Source organism: Sorex araneus, chromosome X (assembly GCF_027595985.1).
Source record: "Sorex araneus isolate mSorAra2 chromosome X, mSorAra2.pri, whole genome shotgun sequence".
Taxonomy (NCBI): Eukaryota; Metazoa; Chordata; class Mammalia; order Eulipotyphla; family Soricidae; genus Sorex; species Sorex araneus.
In genome coordinates this window covers 123,020,161-123,039,770 of record NC_073313.1, presented here as the reverse complement: position 1 = coordinate 123,039,770, position 19,610 = coordinate 123,020,161, and the positions used below count along the sequence as shown (strand labels likewise).

At 41.1% G+C, this 19,610-nt stretch overlaps 2 protein-coding genes across 3 annotated transcripts in view; one reads left to right on the top strand and one right to left on the bottom strand.

The window, feature by feature from the left end:
* Nucleotides 1-5,519, top strand: part of CSTF2 (cleavage stimulation factor subunit 2) — a 100,892-nt gene extending 95,373 nt beyond the window's left edge. Inside the window, exons 19-20 of one of the 2 annotated variants that reach the window (XR_008627228.1) lie at nucleotides 3,716-3,803; nucleotides 5,402-5,519. The gene's annotated coding sequence lies outside the window, so the exon portion shown is untranslated. Of the gene's footprint in view, nucleotides 1-3,715; nucleotides 3,804-4,686; nucleotides 4,825-5,401 lie in introns of those variants that run through there. The other variant, XR_008627227.1, reaches the window with a different exon arrangement.
* XKRX (XK related X-linked) lies at nucleotides 4,834-19,107 on the bottom strand. Its single transcript, XM_004611655.3, has 3 exons — nucleotides 18,041-19,107; nucleotides 12,820-13,088; nucleotides 4,834-6,121 (listed from the first exon to the last, which is right to left on the bottom strand). Exons 1-3 carry the CDS (start codon nucleotides 18,373-18,375, stop codon nucleotides 5,376-5,378), a joined length of 1,350 nt encoding a protein of 449 aa, XP_004611712.1. The 5' UTR covers nucleotides 18,376-19,107; the 3' UTR covers nucleotides 4,834-5,375.
* Nucleotides 19,108-19,610: the final 503 nt, after the last annotated feature.

The following is a 19,610-nucleotide window of genomic DNA, read 5'->3' as shown; positions in this document are numbered from 1 at the left end:
TTTCCTTATGTAGAAATAACATATAGTAGTACTTTATAACATTCAAAGAACATTTACACAGTTAGCTCTGTTACAGCCATATCACTGTTAATAAAGAGCCCTCTAGGTTTTACACATAAACTTATGTTCTTATAAATTTCAGTTCACTATTACTAAGTTCATATTCTCTGCCAGGAAAACTTACTTGAATCTTTCAGAGTGTTACACAGAATCTGAAATAATGGAAATGAATGCCAAATATCATGTGTAAGTGATATTGAAGAGATACGGGTATTCTCACATATTATCTGGTATGAGAGTAAAGTATTGACACAAACTTTTGGAAGGCAGTTTGTTAATATTTGTCAAAATATTTCATTCTCTCTTATAGTTGTGTTCTCAGAATGTAAACTCTAGGAATGTTTCTTTTTTTAAACATAGACGTACCTGTGCAAATACATACTGGAGTCTTCATTACTGTATGAAGAACTGGGAATAGATTTCTGTCAATTCCACAATTGGAATACTATCCAGACATTAAAAATGTTGGGGTTGGGCCCAGAGACATAGTACAGTGGGTGATAGACTTGCATGCAGCCAACCCAAGTTCGATCCCGAGCAGTATATGTGGTCACCCAAGTCCAGGAGAAAGGAGTAAGCTCTGAGCATGGCCAGGTGTGGCCCAAAAACAAATTTTAAAAAAGTCATAAAACCCAGTAGCCAAAGTTTTCAAGAATGAGAATCTCCAGTCCTGAATAGGTAAATATTTGGCAGGTCCAGAGTCAATGGATTGTATACTGAAGTATTTTTCAAAGATAGAGTCTAGCTGAAGTTTAGCTAGACTGTCCTGGTGATTAACCGACACATACCCACCCCACCCTTAAAACACGAAATGGAAATCAAATCTGTAATGCTTAAAACCATAACTTTGTGAGGTACAATCTTGAAGGGTCCTGCTGAACAAGCTCTGAAGGCTGACCTAGGTTTTCAGTACTGTGACAGGTGAGGAAGTATCTTGAATCTTCTTTCTCTCTTCACCTGGATTGTTCTACAACCATAGTTCTAAAAATTCCTGAGTCCACTTGTTAGTACAAATAAGAGCTGTGTTGCCAGCAGGAACTCTGAGAGAGTGGGCTTCAAAATTGTTATTCTCTGATTGGTTATTTCTAGGATAAACATAAGCACAAACCTGAATAAGAATTTCTTATTCCCATGACCAAGGTCTCGAACAGTATTTCCCTTTATTTTATTTTATTTATTTTTTTTTTTTTGCTTTCTGGGTCACACCTGGCGATGCACAGGGGTTACTCCCAGCTCTGCACTCAGGAATTACCCCTGGCCATGCTCAGGGGACCATATGGGATGCTGGGATTTGAACCTGGGTCGGCCGCGTGCAAGGCAAACGCCCTACCCGCTGTGCTATCTCTTCAGCCCCCAGTATTTCCCTTTAGAGACAGCACTACTTCTTATTGCACGCTAGAACAATAAACAGTATTAGCCTCTTGTGCAATTGAGGGACACTTTCCATCTGCCTAAAGAAGGTATATTTCCTTTAGTAGAGATAAGCACCAGGAGGTTGGCTCCACGGCTCAGAAGCCGGCCTTACATGCTGGAGGAAAAGGCAGCTCAGATAGAGAAGGGAACACCAGGTAAAGTGTGGTTCGAGGACCTGCTGGGGCTGGGAGATGCGCGCTGAAAGTAGACTACAGATCAAACATGATGGCCACTCAGTACCTCTACTGCAAACCACAACACCCAAAAGGAGAGAGAGAACAAAAGGGAATGCCCTGCCACAGAGGTGGGGGGAATGGGGTGGGAGGGATATTTGGATCATCTCCACCATCATCGGTGGTGGAGAATGGGCATTGGTGGAGGGATGGGTACTCAAGCATTGTATGACTGAAACACAAGCACAAAAAGTTGTAAGTCTGTAACTGTACCTCACGGTAATTCACAAATAAAAAATTTTAAAAAAAGATAAATGAGGAGAAAAAAAAGAAGGTATGTTTCCTCACTAAAGAAGGTAGGTACAGGGGCTGGAGTGATAGCACAGCAGGTCAGGTGGTTGTCTTGCACTTGGCTGACCAAAGTTCGATCCCCAGCATCCCATACGTTGCCCCAAACACCGCCAGGAGTAATTCCTGAGTGCAGAGCTAGGAGGAACCCATGAGCATCACTGAGTGTGACCCAAAAGGTAAAAAAAAAAAGAAGGAAGGTAGAGAGCATTTTTTTTTTCCTGAAAAGGAACTGGTAGGTCAAATAAATTTGGGGCCCTCTTGTCCTAGAAGGTATTGTAAGAACACCCAGGCAACAAATTTCTGAAGCCAGGAATGGGAGTCTCTATTATCAGTCCTTTACATCGAGACTCCTAGTCCCAATACTGATCTACAGGTACATGTGAGTAGACAGTTGGTTTTCAAGTTAGGCGTTGTAGGACTTGACCTTTCTCCTCATGAGTGATGTCCCCTGATAAGGTGCGTTTGTGAGGAGGAAAATGCTTACTGTAAATCCATCCATAGCCTCCCCACCAAAGACTTCTAAAATCACTAATACATTAAAATAATTTTACAAGGAACCAAAGAAGACTTAGAGGTTTGTGTCATGATTAGGGATGTGAGCTCTGGTGGCTGGGTGACTCAAATTGAATCCAGATGCTGACATTAGCTGTGACTTTGGACAGCTTAGTTCACTTTTCCATGCCTTATAATCTTTATCTATACAATGGGAATAAGTACCTCATACAAGTTGATGTGGTGACTGAATCAAAGACTGCATACAAAGCACAGTGCCATATTTATTATTATTTAGTTCTGACAGTTCCATGCCCATAATCTTTAAAGCATTGTGGAGAAAAAAAAATTGACAGCAATTAGTTAATTTATTTACCGTTTTTTCAACACAACATGCTTTTTTTTTAAGACTACCAAATTTCCAGTGACATGAAAGTAACTGCTGTTACAGTACATAATTCTTTCTCCCAAACGTTATGGTTCTAACTTCCTTTACAAAACCCATTTCCTTGTCCTATCCCTGCCTCTTCTCCCACTAAGACGGCCCCTACCCACTGTGGAATATGGCAGTAGACAGTGAAAGTGCCCCTGTGTTGCTTTAAGATTTCAAAGACTAAAAAAAGAGATCAAAGAAGTGTTTGCAGATAGAAGGGTCACTTTCCCTTCTTACACCTTATTCCAGAACTCCTCCTTTATATGTAGAATATGGCCCAGAAACAGAATGGACACCATGTATAGGAGGTTCTAAGAGTACATTTGCATAATATATCACTAGAATTTCTTCTCTGTTGGGTAAGGGCAGCAGGTTTTTCAGGTTTAAAGCTGCTCCACACCCCTTACCATAAACTCCCTGCATTCCCAAGATATTAACTCACCCAGGTTGGTGAGGATACATGGGAGAAAATTTGCTTTGTCCAGTAAGTACAAAGGCATACTTTTCTGCTTTATATATCTTCAATCTAACTCTAATTGGCCTGCCTGGCTCAGTGTGTACCTCTGTTCCCATAGCACCCACTTTTTAAGTAGCTGATTCACATGGTTTTAATGGACCAAATTATAGCTCCACATTGCTCTTGCTCTTAATGAGGGCACATTAACCACTGGGGAGAAATTCTTTATTGAGTTCCAAAAGGGCAATGTGTTCTTCTGGAGGTTTGATAGATTATTTCTTTAAAATAAACTTAAGTAACACATTCATTAAACAACAATTTGGTTCTTTTGTTTAGATGACAACTGCCCAAATCTCTTCACCATGGAAGATGGAATGAAGAAGTTAAATTGAAAAAGGATATTCGGTGGTAATCCAGCTCCAAAGTAAGTCACTTCATTTTACCACCAATTAAGTATCCAGTCCTTGTAGTGCCAAATATGGTTGAAGATAGAGAAACCATGCAAAGAAATAGAACGATTCGGGCTCATCACCCTGCTACTTAGAAGGGGGTACTCCTCCAGCATAATGTTCTGATACTGAAGTAGGAGGAACGGAAATAGAGATAAATTCTTAGCATGAGTCCAGAAGAATAAAATTGGATGATGAGCTGCTTTAGATCAGATTCCTAGGACTTCGGATGGTTACAACTGGCACATGCTAAATAGGAAGTTCTCGCCTTCATGGTCTGAGAAGATCAGGCATTAATTAGGCAAATGCTGGCATACTCTGTCCCAATAGGCAGTGGTCACAATAACCTCAATTCCTAGGCATCTAGATGATATTCCCATCAAAGTATCCACTCAATATGAGACATAAACACCTAAGACACATGAGAATCGAAGAGCTGCATTTGTCCCTTGAGGGTGTGGGAATAAGTAGAGGATTGGTAAACATATACTCTGTATTAGAAAATAAAGGAAATTCTATAGGCAGAAACCAGTAACAACATTTATTTAATATTATTTTCTTTACCTTGCAATGTCAGTTACCATCCCTACCCAGAAAAACATGAAGTGATGTCTCAGCCATTACTACCTTCTCTTTGCCCTTGAAAAAAATTAGCAGAATACTCAAGACAGTATGAGACACGAAACAGTCTTCATTAATTCCATAGCTTAGAGACATTTTTATTTATAGCTCAGCTTCTTTGGAGTCTTCATCAAGTAGTAAAAACACTAAAAACACAGAAAAGCTGGGTTGGAGGAAATTCCTTATACGGAGGCACAAAGTGGAGAGATTTTACTCTACCATGTTGATCAACTGCAGGTCCATGCAACAAACTGAAGAAGAAAAAGTCATTTTTTTTCCACTTTTGACCTGAAGGAATCCTATCCTTTGTTCCTTCATCATGGTGAGACCTTGAAAGGCCACTGGAAAGAGAGCTCTTTAATGAATCATCACCAGCAAAATTGTACTGGGGGTAAGTTCTAACACAGTGGTTTTTCTTCTGAACCAGAGTTTCTCATCACAATGAAATGACTTCAGTCACACAATTACAGGTTTCACATTAGTCATATTATATCCAGGGAAATACCCATAGCAAGTAAGCAATTGAATCCTCTGAGCAGTTAGCATGTATTCTGGTGGAATCCTTCAGCTTAGCCTGAGGAAAGTTCAGGGACGCCTCAAGCAAATAAGCAGAGCTAGAAGGTCACAGAGAACCTAAACTACCATCAAGGTCATTTATCCTAAGATAGCCAGCAGAGTGGAGGACTGTAAATGGTATCTCTGACCTTTCTGGGTGTATACTGACTACTCTATAGTCTCCAAATATATCAACCAATCTTGAGGAAATTTGGGTGGAGGTGTGCTCCTTCTTTTAATAGGCTACCAGAAAATTTAGGAAAATGGCCCTGTTAATATTTCTGCTCGTGGGCTTCCTCTTCTCCAAGTTCACAGTTACTCTTTGCAACCTACAAACCCATTTCCAAATACACAGATTTGTAAAAAAAAAATCAAACAATGTTTTGTCTTGTTTCAGTGTCAACGGGTGGCTGCAAGTTCTCAGTTCTGCCCTGCGGATGCGAGTGGCAGCAGACACAGTGAAGGTAGTCCACTACATTATGGGTGAAGAGCGAGCGCAACGGATGCAAATACTGAAAGAAAAGGAGCATGAAGCCAATGGAAATCAGATAAGCAATAATGAGCTGCAAGGCAATCAAGGAATGACAGTAATTCAGTAACACTTTCACACCAAAGAACTTAAAAACCAAGACCATTATCACATTTTCTACCAACCTCACACTATAGTGCAGGCCCATATGTCCCCAGTTCTGACCTTTGTCGACAAGGTCTCTGTCTGCCAACTTCAACTTCAAGGCTGACCAGCAAGAGAAGTTGATGCCAGCATAGAGGACAGTAACAGAAATCAGTACCACCATGGTACCAACCCGACTGAAATTTTTCTCAATGTTAGTAGGCATCTGTGCACCACTCCTCCAGAATTTAACCCAAGGCTCAAAGAGGATGACCAGGAAGTTGAGCACTAAGAAGGGCACAGCCTTCAGTTTCAAGGTGGCTGAGAAGAGTACCAAAATCATGAGGCGGGAAGTGATCTCCAGTGTCCGCCAGATGGTGATGCAGAGGACTTCTAGTGGCCCGAGGCGAATTTTGTATTCATCATACTTGATCTGGATGGCCAACATATTGCAGAGGGTAGCCCCATAGGTAACTGATATCAGGGAAAATACCATTAGCACAGCTGTAAGGAAAAAAGCAGATGATTAGTCAATGATGGTGGTAAAATTTATACTCTGACCTAGAGGTCCAGAAAGATGATGGGTGAGACTAAAGAGCCTCAGTTAAGAGCAAAGTCACATATAATCAGAGCTACAAAATATATAGGATGCACAGAAAAATAAGTTAAAATATATTCTTCCCATAGCAATTCATATCAGCTTTTTTCAACATTTCTCTATTTTCTAAATTTATCATAATGACCATATACTGTATATGTTAATAATTATGTATATAAAATTAACCTTTTGAGATGTGTCAAAACTAGTATTAGAAAGTCATTCATTTGAGAAGCACATATATAAAGGTATGGAGCAGAAGCTACCTCATAAAAAAGGATTTTAAGCAGACTTTGATGGAAAAAGAACCCTGTCTGAACAATCTAGTCAGAGGAGACTCATAGAGAATACCTTTGGTGATTTTCTTCAAGAAACTGGTCTTGCTTGTGTGTGCTTGTCGAATGTGTTAAAACACATAGTAGAAAATCCCATGAGGGCAGAAGAAATTATGTCTATTTTGTTCATTGCTTCTATATACTGTATACTGTCTGAAATATAGTAGATGCTTAAATGTTTGTGGCATTAATGAAGAATTCTTGGTGAAATTCTTTGTGAACGAACATGTATGAAATCTTATAAAAGTCATTAAAGAGCTATGTGCCCCAACTTAACAATTCACCAAGATTCTCTACAGTTGCTTGCATTAATCACCGGCAATGTGAATCCATCACTCTAATGCTTTAATATACTTAACCAACGTATATAAAATTTCCCCCAAACTTTGGTATCCCCAAACTTTCAGGACAGTGTTTTAAAAAACTAAAAACCTTATTTCTAAGCCAATGACGCCCATACATGTTAGGGCAGGAATGTTCCCACACCTGCCCTACCAAGGCTACATCACACAGTAAACTAATCCATTTCTTCCTTTATAAAAAGAACACCAATCAGTAATGAAAAAAAAAACTGGTACTCCCAGAGTGAATGTGAATCCTAACACACTTTGGGAACTTCCTGTTCCCACAGTAAAAACTAAAACCAGGGGACAAAAGCCTTTGGGGGTGTTAATTTAATCTGCAAGAGAAAAGTGAAGCTCTCCCCATCAAAATTAAAAAAAAAAAACAGAACCAAATCCAAAAAAGGACAAATTTACCTTGTTGCATATTTGTTGTATCTTCTCTTTAAGCTCTAAATACTAGAATCTCAGAGGCTTTAGAATGGGAGACTCTCAAAGTAGCTACTCTTAACTTTATTCTTTTTTATTTATTCTTTTTGCCAGTTTGAGATATGCCTGACATATAACAGTGTATCATTTAAGATGTACAACGTAGGGCAGGAACAATAGTACAACAGGTAAGGTACTTTCCTTACATGCAGCTACCTTGGATTCGACCCTGGCACCCTATATGGTCCCCTGAACCCACCAGTAGTGATCCCTGAATGCAGAGCCAGGAGTAAGCCTTTACCACCAATGGGTATGACCCTAGGACAAAAAACAAGATATAAACATAATGATGTGATATGCACTTAGTTTTATAAACCGTTCCCAGTCTCATGCTCAAGTTATGTTTCTTGGGGAGTTGGGAATAATAGTGTATGCAGAACCAGCTACTATGGTAATAGGTCCATTAAATTAGAACTCACCTAACACTTAGTTTAACCAAAAAAAAATCCTAATGCTTCTAATAAATGTAAAATACCTTCCTATATGTCTCCCTATAAGTAAACTCCTGCCAGAAGAGATACTAGCTCCAAAAACCAAAAGAGAGATACTGGCTTCCAGAGAAAAAAAGAGATGAGAAAGGGGGTATACAGAATAGATAGAAGTTTGGGTGAAAGGCTATTTGTGGGGAGATGGGAGCCACACTGGCAGTGCTCAGCACTTACTCCTGGATCTGTGCTCAGGGATCACTCCTAGCACTGCGCAAAGGACCGTATGTGGCGCTGGGAATTGAACCCATCTCAGCTGCATGCAAAGCAAATGCCCTGCCTGCCGTACTATCTTTCTGGTCCCTGAAAGTAGAGAAACTAAACAAAAATTAGTGTACAAAATCTTAGATGGTATCACTGTATCACTGTCATCCCATTGTTCATCGATTTGCTCTAGCGGGTGCCAGTAACATCTCCATTCATCCTAGCCCTGAGATTTTAGCAGCCTCTCTTTACTTGTCCTTCCCAATGGTGCCGCATTGGAAGGTCTTTCAGGGTCAGGGAATGAGACCCATCATTGTTACTGTTTTTGCATATCAAATTTGCCACGGGTTAAGTTTTTCTCCCTGCCCAGAGCAGAGCCCTGGCAGCCGAAGATCTCTGGAACCCAGCCACAGCCATGCTCAAGGCCACTCTCCACATGCTTGGATGAGCTTCACACATGAAGGAACAGGCAGAGAAACCCAGGTGTGCAGAACCCAGGCCTGAGATCTCCAAGCCTGCTCGGATCAGGACTGGGCCTCATCCAACCAGATCCCCCACTTTCCAGTAGCTAGGCAGTCATAACCACAAACTGCGCCCTCCCCCCTTGGCGCCGTGTAATCTCATCAATGGCCAAGATCCAGAGACTATAAAACAAAGCTTCTAGAAGCGACCTCTTATTGTCTATAGTTCTCCCTCTCGGAAAACCCAGCAAGCTACCAAGAGTATCCTTAGATGGTATTGTCAGAACATTTTTATAGGAGAAATCAGTGAACAATGGTAGGGGAAGCATTTCCTTACATACTTTGTGTAGTTATATAGTTGGCTCTGAATGCAGGCATCCTGAATTCTGATATAAGCCTTGCCACTTACTACTTATGTAACCTTAGGGAATTTGCTTAAACTCATTGTAAATTGGGGATGATAATCATCTTACAGGATTTTGTGAGGGTAAAATAAAATAACGACATGTAAAGTGCTTGAAGAAATGCCTGAGACATAGCAAATGCTACCTGCCATCATTCCCATCATTTCGTATATGCAAATTGCAGGCCCCATTTACCTGGGCACCACCTTGACACTTACATCAGATGATTTGAAAACTGACAGATTATCTTACAATAAATAAGTCTTACCAAAATATGCAGGACCTATGCCAAGAAAGTTATATGAGAGTACATTTAAAAATATTTAACAGGGGCTGGAGAGATAGCACAGCGGGTAGGGCGTTTGCCCTGCACGCGGCCGACCCGGGTTCAATCCCAGCATCCCATATGGTCCCCTGAGCACGGCCAGGGGTAATTCCTGAGTGCAAAGCCAGGAGTAACCCCTGGTGTGACCCAAAAAGCAAAAAAAAAATTTAACAAAAAGTACTTCAGTGGTGATGTTTTATAGATAAAATGCATAGGGTTTCTCTAAACTCATTAAATTGTAAATGGTAGAAACACAGGTTTTTCTGCTAATCATACTTCATAAAAGTGGTGTAATGTATTATCTTCTAATATAAAATTGTGTAAAGATTCAAATTCCTCCAAAACAATCTAACTTATTTGTCTAATATTTAAACTATATAGTTAAATCTATTGTTAATACAGTCACAATCAGATTATCAGTGAAATTTGTTTTATTGTCATTTTGCTTTGGTTTTTGATGGAGAAGTTGACCAATTGAGCACGGAAATTCATCTATTTGGAAGATCAAGTTAAATTATTCTACTTGATATTTAGTTGGGAAAGTACTTTGTAAGAAAATGACAATATCTAAAGCAATCAAAAATCAGAATCCATAAAATGTAATGTGTAAGAGTGAAGATACAAGTATAGTGTATATATTATAGTATTTGCATATGTATCTAACATGTTATATTCATGACATATAAACACATCTAAAATGTATGTGCATTTACACACAAATCTATGCAAGAGTATACATATACATATTCACAGCAGAAAATGAATTAACATTAATAGAATAAATAGCTCCTACAAGTTAATAAGAAAAAGACAACCCATAGGAAAAGTATGTATGACATTGAATGCTCTCCTGAGCACTACTAGGAGCAAACACAGTGCCAGGAGTAGCCCCTAAGCACAGCCTTGGGTGCTCCCCCAAAACAAAAATAAGTAAATAAAAATAGAAAAAGCAAATACTTTAATAAGCAATTTAAGAACACACAAGGACCAAAGTTGAGAGATACTCAGTTTCATTCATGAAACAGGTTATTAAAATAATCTGTTATTTTATAATCAACAATCAAATGTTATTTAAGGAATGATGAAATGGCACATTTTTCCACTTCAGATGGAAATATACATTCACTAAACATTTAGGAGGGTTATAAGGCAGTAGCAATAAAAGGTTAAACATGAATAACCTTTCTGCAGCAATTCTACTAAAATTCATCCTACAAAGTTCTTTTTTTTTTTTGGTTTTTGGGTCACACCTGGCGATGCACAGGGGTTACTCCTGGCTCTGCACTCAGGAATTACCCCTGGCTGTGCTCAGGGGACCATATGGGATGCTGGGATTTGAACCCGGGTTGGCTGCGTGCAAGGCAAACGCCCTACCCGCTATGCTATCACTCCAGCCCCCAAAGTTCTTTTTTTTTGTTTAGTTTTGGAGCCACACCTAGTAATGTTCAGGGATTACTCCTGGGTCTGCACTCAGGAATTACTTCTGGAGGTGCTAAGGGGACCATATGGGATACTGGGGATCAAACCCAGGTCAGCCCCATGCAAGGCAAATTGCCTACACACTTTACTATTGCTCCACCCCCGATCATAAAGTTTCATTATAGCACACAGATACTTGCAAAATGTTGACTAGGAGTAGTTTGTAATTAGGAAGAAAATCTGTATAAAAAAAGAGAAACAAACTCTAATTCAATCAAGAGAATATTAGGTAAATAAAAAAGGATGGTGCAATTTATACATAATAAAATTATATGCCATGTATTTAATTTACATATATATGGGGATATATAATTGTCTAAGAAAGACATTAGCATATTTTTGGAAAAGACATTGGTGAACAAAATGTTTAATGATTTGTCACTTTTTGGCAAAAATTTGTATAAATATTGTATACATTTATTTTCACATAGTAAGAAGTTTGAAAGATGATATACTGAATGATTAACATGGGTGACCTTTTGGGAGTGAAATTACATCTTATATAATATACATATATGTAAATATATTAATAGTTTCTAATCTTTATTATAACCATGGCTTATTTTTCATAATAAAAATAAGGACTAAAATAATATACGATGGTAAAACTTTTTTAATATAAAAGGGTATAAAGACATAAAAATTAACTGACTTCTCATTGCTACTCCCCAGAGGAAAACCATTTGTTATTTAATTTTCCAGAAATTTTCTATAGGTCAGTTTGTGCATGTATTACTTTTGTAATTTCTCCATATTTTAATTAGATGTATGAAGATCCGCAGCATTCTCAGGAAGAAAAGCAGCACAGTTTCCAGAGATATTTTTTTTCTCAGACTATTGACAATTCTAGGTATATGAGAAGCAACAAGAGAACAGAACTTCACGAACAATTCTTAGTGGAGAAAAAGAAAATAGAGATATGGGGCTTTGTGAGTCAGGGTCAGCACTTAATAATAAGGTTGTGGTCTAAAACTACACAGCAGCACCAGCTGTCGGCCAGGCAGACTGAAGCCAGCCTCGGGTTGTTAAAACTCATCAGCAACCTGAGATTTTGTCTCGAGTTTGAAAACACTGACTCACATTTTATCCTCTGCTAAAGGTCTTACTCATCTCATAAATACAGTGACCTCTTTGATGACTTCACTCAGAAATCACAGAGAAGATCAGAACTAGAGCCCGACCTGACTTTCATCAGTATTCGTTCCATGCCCCTATTTAATTCCCCTATTCCGCAACCCCACCGAAGTAGAGAAAAGGGATCAATCAAATCAGTGGCTCCCAAACACGGCTGCTCCAAACCAAGTGGGTATACTTTTACAAATCATAAATTCCTGATCTCAGATTCAGATTGACTCGGGTCTGGGAAAGAAATGAAATCCTAAAAAAGGAGCTTTAATCCAGAAATATTTTTTCGCATGACTTGTAATATTTGGGAACTTCTCATTTAAATATGAACATCCCTAACCAAATCCCCCAAATAATACCCAAAACACCTCAGTATAATTTAAACCCACTTGACTAGGGGAAAGTATTCAGCTCATTACTGGTATCACTCAGTGATTCTGGGCCCGGAGGGTTTATCTGTGACATATTTTTTCAGATATCTCACTCCCCACATACAATTTCCTTTTGGTTTTTTGGGCACACTCAGTAGTGTTCAGGATTCTGGGTTCAGGGATCAATACTGGTGGGGAATGGAGGACCATATGCAGTACCACGTTTATGACAAGTGCCTTCCTTGCTGTACTCTCTCTCCAATACCAACCCCCATTTAAGAAATCTGGCATGCCTGAGATGTCTGAATTCCCGATTTCTTGGACTATTTCCCAGTGCTATTCAATAGAACTTCTGCAATGATAGGCATGCTCGACAATGCCTGCGCTGTCCAAGCCGGTGACCTCAGGAGGTTATTGACTACTTAAAATCTGGTTGGTATGATTAAGGGAGTGCATCTTTCATTTCATTTCATTTTAATTGAATTAGCCACGTACGTTAGTGGCCTGCGTATTTGAGACCTCAGATCTATATTTTGAAAAGCCTCTACTTAAATGGAGCCTTCCCATTTCCTGCCCCCCACTCACCTCTAGGCAGGGTGACCTCAGCAGAGATCAGGGTCACATAGAGTTGATAGGTCAGCTGGGGCACTGAACCTAGAAAGGCTTGAATCTGTGACATACGTTTGTAGGCATTGCGATGCATAGCCAGGGTTCGGACGGAGTGGCCCACCTCCCATTCTATTAGCACCTCCTCGCCGTTTATGAGCATCTTCTTTCGGGTGAGGCTCACATAGGGCTCCTCTTGCCCTTCCTTCTTCCACAGTGTCAGGTACTTACTCATGGCCTCGAGACATCTGCAGAAGGAAAGCATCAAGGCAACTTCACTGAAGCCGTCCTAGGAAGACATTGTGATGAGGCATAGAATAGCTGGAGATCGTGCTACTGTTTTACCATTCCTTCTGTCCTTTTCTATTCATTTCTCATGAGTCAAAGAGTTAGATGGTCGTGCCTTCTACAAGTTACTTGAGTCTCCTCTTTGGCTCAGTGATTGATATAAGAAGACCATTTTAGAAGTAATTCGTTGATAGGAATTCCTTTGGCTCTGTAAGAATAAGCCTGTTGTAGAAAGGTACCTTGAATACAGCAATATTTAGTAAATTATATGTTGAGAGAAAATGATAAAGTTCCCCAAAGTTCCTGGTGTTCTCCTAACACCTCATATTCCTATTTGGGGGAGGTGCACACCCAGAGATGTTCATGAGTTCTTTCTGGCTCTGTGCTCAGGGATCAGTCCTGGAGGTGTTTGGGGGATTATATGGGATGCAGGGAATCAAACCCAAGACACTGCCTGTGAAGCAAGATCTTACTCTCTTTACTATCTCTCAGGCCACTATCAAATTCCTTATTGAAAGCACTCATCTATGATTTCTGTTTTTCCACAAGAGTTCTGTTTTTTCAAGACTACTATAACTGCCATGGCTAAAACTTCTTGTAAAAAATCTGGAATAAAACTCTCATACACATTTAACAATAAAGATTCCTAAATACTCAACAAGTCAAACCCAAATGAATTATATGTCTAGGAAAACTAAAAGAACATAAGAAGTTGTCTTGGAAACCTCTTGACCTGTTTGATAACATCACTTTAAACATAATTTGTCTTCAAAGAAGACAGTATCTTTTTTGTCAAACATTTATGAAATTCATTTATTTTAATTATTTGGGATGGGTGCTTTTTGATCACACCAGCAGTGCTCAGGGATTACTCTGAAATCTGTGCTCAGTGATCACTGGCAGGGTTTGGGGGACCATATGTAGTGTCAGGGATTGAACCCCAGTGGGCTGAATGCAAGGCTAGCGCCCTGCCCATTGTATTATCTCTTAAGCCCATTATTATATTTTAGATTGCTACTAATGTATTAAGATTATAGTATTGATGTCCAAAATCACTGCACCCCACTACCATCAGTGTGCTCATGTACCTCTACCAGAGCCTCTATGTTACCTCAGTGCGATTTTCATCCCCCTCCTTACCACCCAACGCTATCCCTTGCTGACCATATATAAGTTTTATAATTCAAGCCCAAAGGATTTGAATTGTTTGATACTCAGAGGACGATATCCCTAGAATACAATATGACCTACCACTCATGAAATAGTACTATGACCATCTTTCCTACTATACGCACCAGTAATTCATCTTGAAAATAAGAATAACAAGGACATAAGGTTTTGGGTCTTTTTTGCTTTGGGGGGGCCACACCCGGTGATGTGACCTGGCTCTGAACTCAGGGATCACTCCTGGCGGTGCTTGGGGGAGCATATGGGATGCTGGCAATCGAACCCAGGTTGGCTACGTGCAAGGCAAACGCCTTACCCGCTGTGCTATCACTCCAGCCCCAGGACTTAATTATTTTCTCCTGCTGTCATGTTAGCCAATGAGATTATAAATGCTTTCCAATCATTTCGAATAGAAGTAACAAAAATGGAGTACAGCACACAATACTTCATATGAAGGGTCCGTATCAAAGATAGCTTGGAGATCATAAAACACATAGGAAGTCAAAACTAATACTTACTGAAATTTTCTTCCTGGGAGTGCTTTATATATTAACTCAATGCAGTTGATCTTCAAACAATGTGTCAGAGAGGCCTGTTAGGGATGCCAATCCTTATCCAACCCTGCTAGCTGTGGGAAACCTAAGTACAGCTTAAGAACTGACCCTCCACATATGCTGGTTCTGCGTCCAGGAATGCATCCAACCCACAGCCAGATTGGCTGAATCCATGAATGCGAACCTTGAGTAGGACAAAATTTCAGGTTTAACTAGAACAGAAAAAATTAACCCATGGTATCCAATATGTCTATATTACATTTGAGAAGAGAGGAGAAAAGTTTCCTTTCTCCCCTCTAAATTTGGTATTAAGTTCAACTAAGACCTTACTTTCACAGTTTAACTTCAAAGATTTAGAACAACAAAAGATCTTCATATTACCTAATCCAAAGGTTGATCATGGGCCGACTGATTCATATCTGACCAACAGATGTGATTTTGACCATACAATGTTTTCATTTATTATTTGCCAAATATTTCATTTGTAGTACATCATAATACTATCCTGTTGAGGGAACGTCTCCTGAAAAGTTGGGGAATCTAGTATTACCCATCTGAATCTCAACAGGGAAACAATGGGCTACAAGTGAAGAGTGGTCACCTTGTTTAGGCAGGTCACGTGGACTCCAGAATACAGAGAACTCAATAGTCACCTTTTTGTCTAACATTGAGATTCCTTTTTCATTTATCATATATGAAGCTCCTGTTTTCTCATACTATGTTTTTTTGTGATATCTACCTGGCTCCCATAGACATACTCATTTGAGAGTCATGGGCTAACCCAGTGCTTCCTATGGGGACAATACTACAGGAGGCCCTGGGGTGACCTCGGGTATTATTCTTCAACTGGTAGTGGTCTGTGGACCACTACTAGTCTTATCCACAGGTATAGAAATATGGAAAACCTCTGGTATCAAGTGCCATGATTATAACTGCCTGTCCGTGGAATAGCACTGCATGACAGGATGGTCCACAGGTATAAAACATTGAATTAATGCTGATTTTAAAAAAAGCTAGAAGTAGTTTTGGGTACAGCTGGGAGAGAGCTTCTTCTATTTGTTTACTTAAAGAAGTTAGATTGACAAGAGTGCCACTGAGTAATTTTCTTTTCTGAAGAGGGATAGTAGGCCAAATATATTTAGGAACCTCTGTTCTATTCTAACCCATTTCTTTTACAGATTAAGGAACCGAGGCACAAAGCATCTTTAGAGATTTCACCAAAGTGACCCAACAAATGAAGAATAAAGATAGATTGTCGGTCCTCTGAATTCCAGGACACTGTTTCTGTCAATATTCCTTATTTTCTCTAATCTAGCCTAATTTATTTTTACTATTTTGGGTTTGGGACCACACAGGGTGTTGCTCAAGGCTTACTCTTCTTGGCTCTGCACTCAAGGATCATTCCTGGTGGGATTCAGGGAATCATCTAGGATGCCAAGGATCAAACTTGAGTCAGCTGCATGAAAAGCAAGTACCTTACCTGATGCACAGTTGCTCCAGCCCCAAACTTCAACATATTATTCATTTTTAAATAAGTTGAAGGAGACAGTTCCATCCTTTACCCCCAGATTTAGATTGTGTTTAGCTCTCTAAGGATGAAGTATCTTCCCTTTGCAATGACATCAACACTTTGACCCATATTCCTCAGCTGACTGCAGTTCTCTGCCTCTCTTGCAATCAAGACAAACTTGGTCCATGCCTTCTTCCTGACCTCATAAGTTTTGCAACCTTGAAGATCCCATAGCATCCAGATGAGACTGCAGACATGGCTGCCTCTCTCCCTAGGATATGGAAATTCTCATCTCTTTAAAGTAATCTGGATAGAAAGACCTGACACAATTACACTATGCTACATTGTCCTCCACATGGAACGATGGACTATATTCTTTTTTTCTACTTTTATCCTCATACCTTTATTGCAGAAAGATACAAATAAATATGCAGAAGACTGATTAACTGGCAAAAATGAACTGTAATGGGTTAGGGTGTCAGATGGCCACCTAGGGCTTAAAATATTTTCCAGATGTTAAATAAGTAGAAACACTGAAATTGGAAACAGCACTAATCCAAGCAGCTCAGAGTAAAGAAAATTGGATGTGTGGCAGGACTCAGAGGGGTGAGGGAGGAGTTTTATTCAATAGAGAGAGTATTCAGTATCTGCATTGCAAACCACAATGCCCAAAAGTAGAGAGAGAGTATGGGGAATATTGTCTGTCATGGAAGCAGTGGAAGGGTGGGAAAGGTGGGCGCATACTGGGGATATTGGTGGTGGGGAATGTGCACTGGTGGAGAGATGCGTGTTTGATCATTGGGTGATTGTAACTCAAACGTGAACGCTTGTAACTATATCTCACGGTGAATCAATAAAAATTTTAAAATATAGAGAGAGTATATAAAGGGTAGAGTCTAATATATACTCTGAAGTTAACAGCGTGTGTACACAGGGTGATCACATAAGTTGGTCCTATACCAATTTTCACAACCAAATAAAGATAGTCAACATTTTCTAGTGCTTAGATAGATGATACTGTATATAGACTTGGGATACAGGTACATATCACATGTTGAGGGGGGCATTTTCAACCTCAGACCAAATTTGTGTTGGGGGGAGGGGGAGCTGGGGCAATAGTGTAGTCGGTAGGGTGTTTGCCTTGCATGGGGCCAACCTGGGTTCGATCCCCAGCACCCCATATTGTCCGCGGAGACCGTGAGGGTGATCCCTGAACCCAGAGCCTGGACTAAGTCCTGAGCACCTCCAGGTGTGGCACAAAAACAAACAAAAAGTTGTGGCCAGGCTCCCAACTGGTTATCAGGGCATTGGAGGCCAATGTTGGCTAACAGAACTGGGGCGTCAGTTTGAGGGCCAGAGGAGTCAGTGCTGCTCAGGAAGCTTCTGTCCAGAAGTGTTGGGACACTTCCACAGCTAAACCTACCAATTTTTGGGGGGGCATATGGTGGCAAGGATTGAATCAGGGCCAGTACATGCAGGACATGTACACTAACCCTTTTACTCTCTCTGGGCCCTCAGAAAAGAAAATATTTTTGGATGGTAACTAAGGAAACCAAGAGAAGGAAATGGGAGGATCAATTATATTAGAGACAGAGTATCAATCTTGTAAAAATATCATCTTCATCTTTCTTTCCATAGACATGTGGAGGAGGTAGGGGAGGAGGGAACAGATCCTACTCACCTCATGACAGGTCCCAAGAGAATTAGATGCATAAACAATGACAGTGGCTTATCTTTACCCAGATCTCTGTGGACAAAAATGAGAGTCAACTGGACCATAATGGATGAAAACATGAAGAAGGAAAAGGTGTATGCCATCCAGTAGGTTTCACTATTCTTTCGATAGACTCTAACCATGTACAAGGCAGAGGCTGCCTCCCCACAGTACAAAAAAGTAGAGAAGAGGATGCTAAATGGAAAAGTAAATCGGGGGTTGGACCCGCGGATGACATCTTCTCCCAGGGATGAAATTGGGTCGACATTCGGTTCCTCGGGAATTTCATAAACTTGGTCCATTGTTGAGGTCTTGAGTGTTGAGGTCCGGTCCTCTAAGTTCCCTTCCCACCACCAGGGTCCGGTAGCACGCTTGGGGCCACTGCAGCCCAAATATTGGTGAAAGAGTGACCAAGATCAATTCCAGAGCGGAGTTGTGCTAGTTAGGACAGAAGACCCCACTCTCCTAGTTATTTATTGGGGTCTGGGATGGAGACTCCGTCAGTACAGTAGCAACCCTGTCAATTTGATTTTTGACCGGCTCAGCATAGCAATAATCAGCAGAAGCGCGATGAAACGTGGACAAAGCCAAAGGAAGCATCCTAGCACCCAACCAGGAGTCCAGTGCCAAGAGCGGCAAAAGCCAGGGAACAGGTGTTTCGTGGTAACTCCTCCGTTCTCAGCCCTGGGAAGTAGGGCAGCCAGTCGGTAGTCGAGGCAACAACACTCAGCAGTCACTGACGCGGAGTCCTGAGCAGTGTCAGTCCCAGCGGCTGGAGCGTCCCGCCGGCGGGTTCAGTTCAAAGCCCAGGTCTCCTAGCTCTGGCTGAGCTGGAGCTCTTAGCTCGCCTGCGCTCCCAGCACTGCACCGTCCCGGGGTACTTAGGTTGGTTTCTTGGTTCCCCCAAGGTTCGTTCTCCAGACGTCTGGCCCCGGGCAGAAGATTTGTCTCCAACCAGCCCTCATGAGCGGACTCCAGGAGAGAGCCCGTGCGCCCGCGCGCGTGCCAGGTACAAGATCAAGCAAGAAAAAAAAAAAAAAAAAAAAAAACCAAAACCCCTCGGAGGTGCTTCTTTCTTTCTACCTAGAAACTTGGCTAGCAAGAAGCACAGGTTTGCGGGGCACCGACCTGGCGGGGGAGATGTCGCCACACTCTGGGAATGGGTCCGCAGTGCCCGCCGTCAGAGGTCCCGGCTTCTGGAACTGAGACACCGGCGAGATGGGAGCAAGAGTTGGGCAACCAAGCAGCGTGCGTTCCCGGCTAGGCAGGCGAAGGATGCTCCCGGGGAAACGGCGCCACGGGAAAACACAGAGCCTTGGAGCAGGCTTCAGGAGCACTTGTCCCCACGACGTCCGGACCCCGGAGGGAGTCCCTGCTTCCCTCTTTCTCACGGGCAGCGACGCCCACTTGTGCCCTGCCCTTCTAACTACCTCTTTCCCACGCTTGCTCAACCCACGCGGCAGTCAGGTGTGTCTCCCTTGGCCTCGGGCTTGAACCTCACTAGGTCCTATTGCCCAACGGATACTAGCACAGGGGT

Bases quoted from the DNA above. Each gene is read 5' to 3' on its own strand.
- XKRX (XM_004611655.3), bottom strand. From the start codon at position 18,375: ATGGACCAAGTTTATGAAATTCCCGAGGAACCGAATGTCGACCCAATT. The intron at 13,089-18,040 runs GTGAGTAGGATC...TTCCTTCTGCAG, and splicing joins CTCTTGGGACCTGTCATGAG to ATGTCTCGAGGCCATGAGTA. The intron at 6,122-12,819 runs GTGAGTGGGGGG...TTTTCCTTACAG, and splicing joins TGAGGTCACCCTGCCTAGAG to CTGTGCTAATGGTATTTTCC.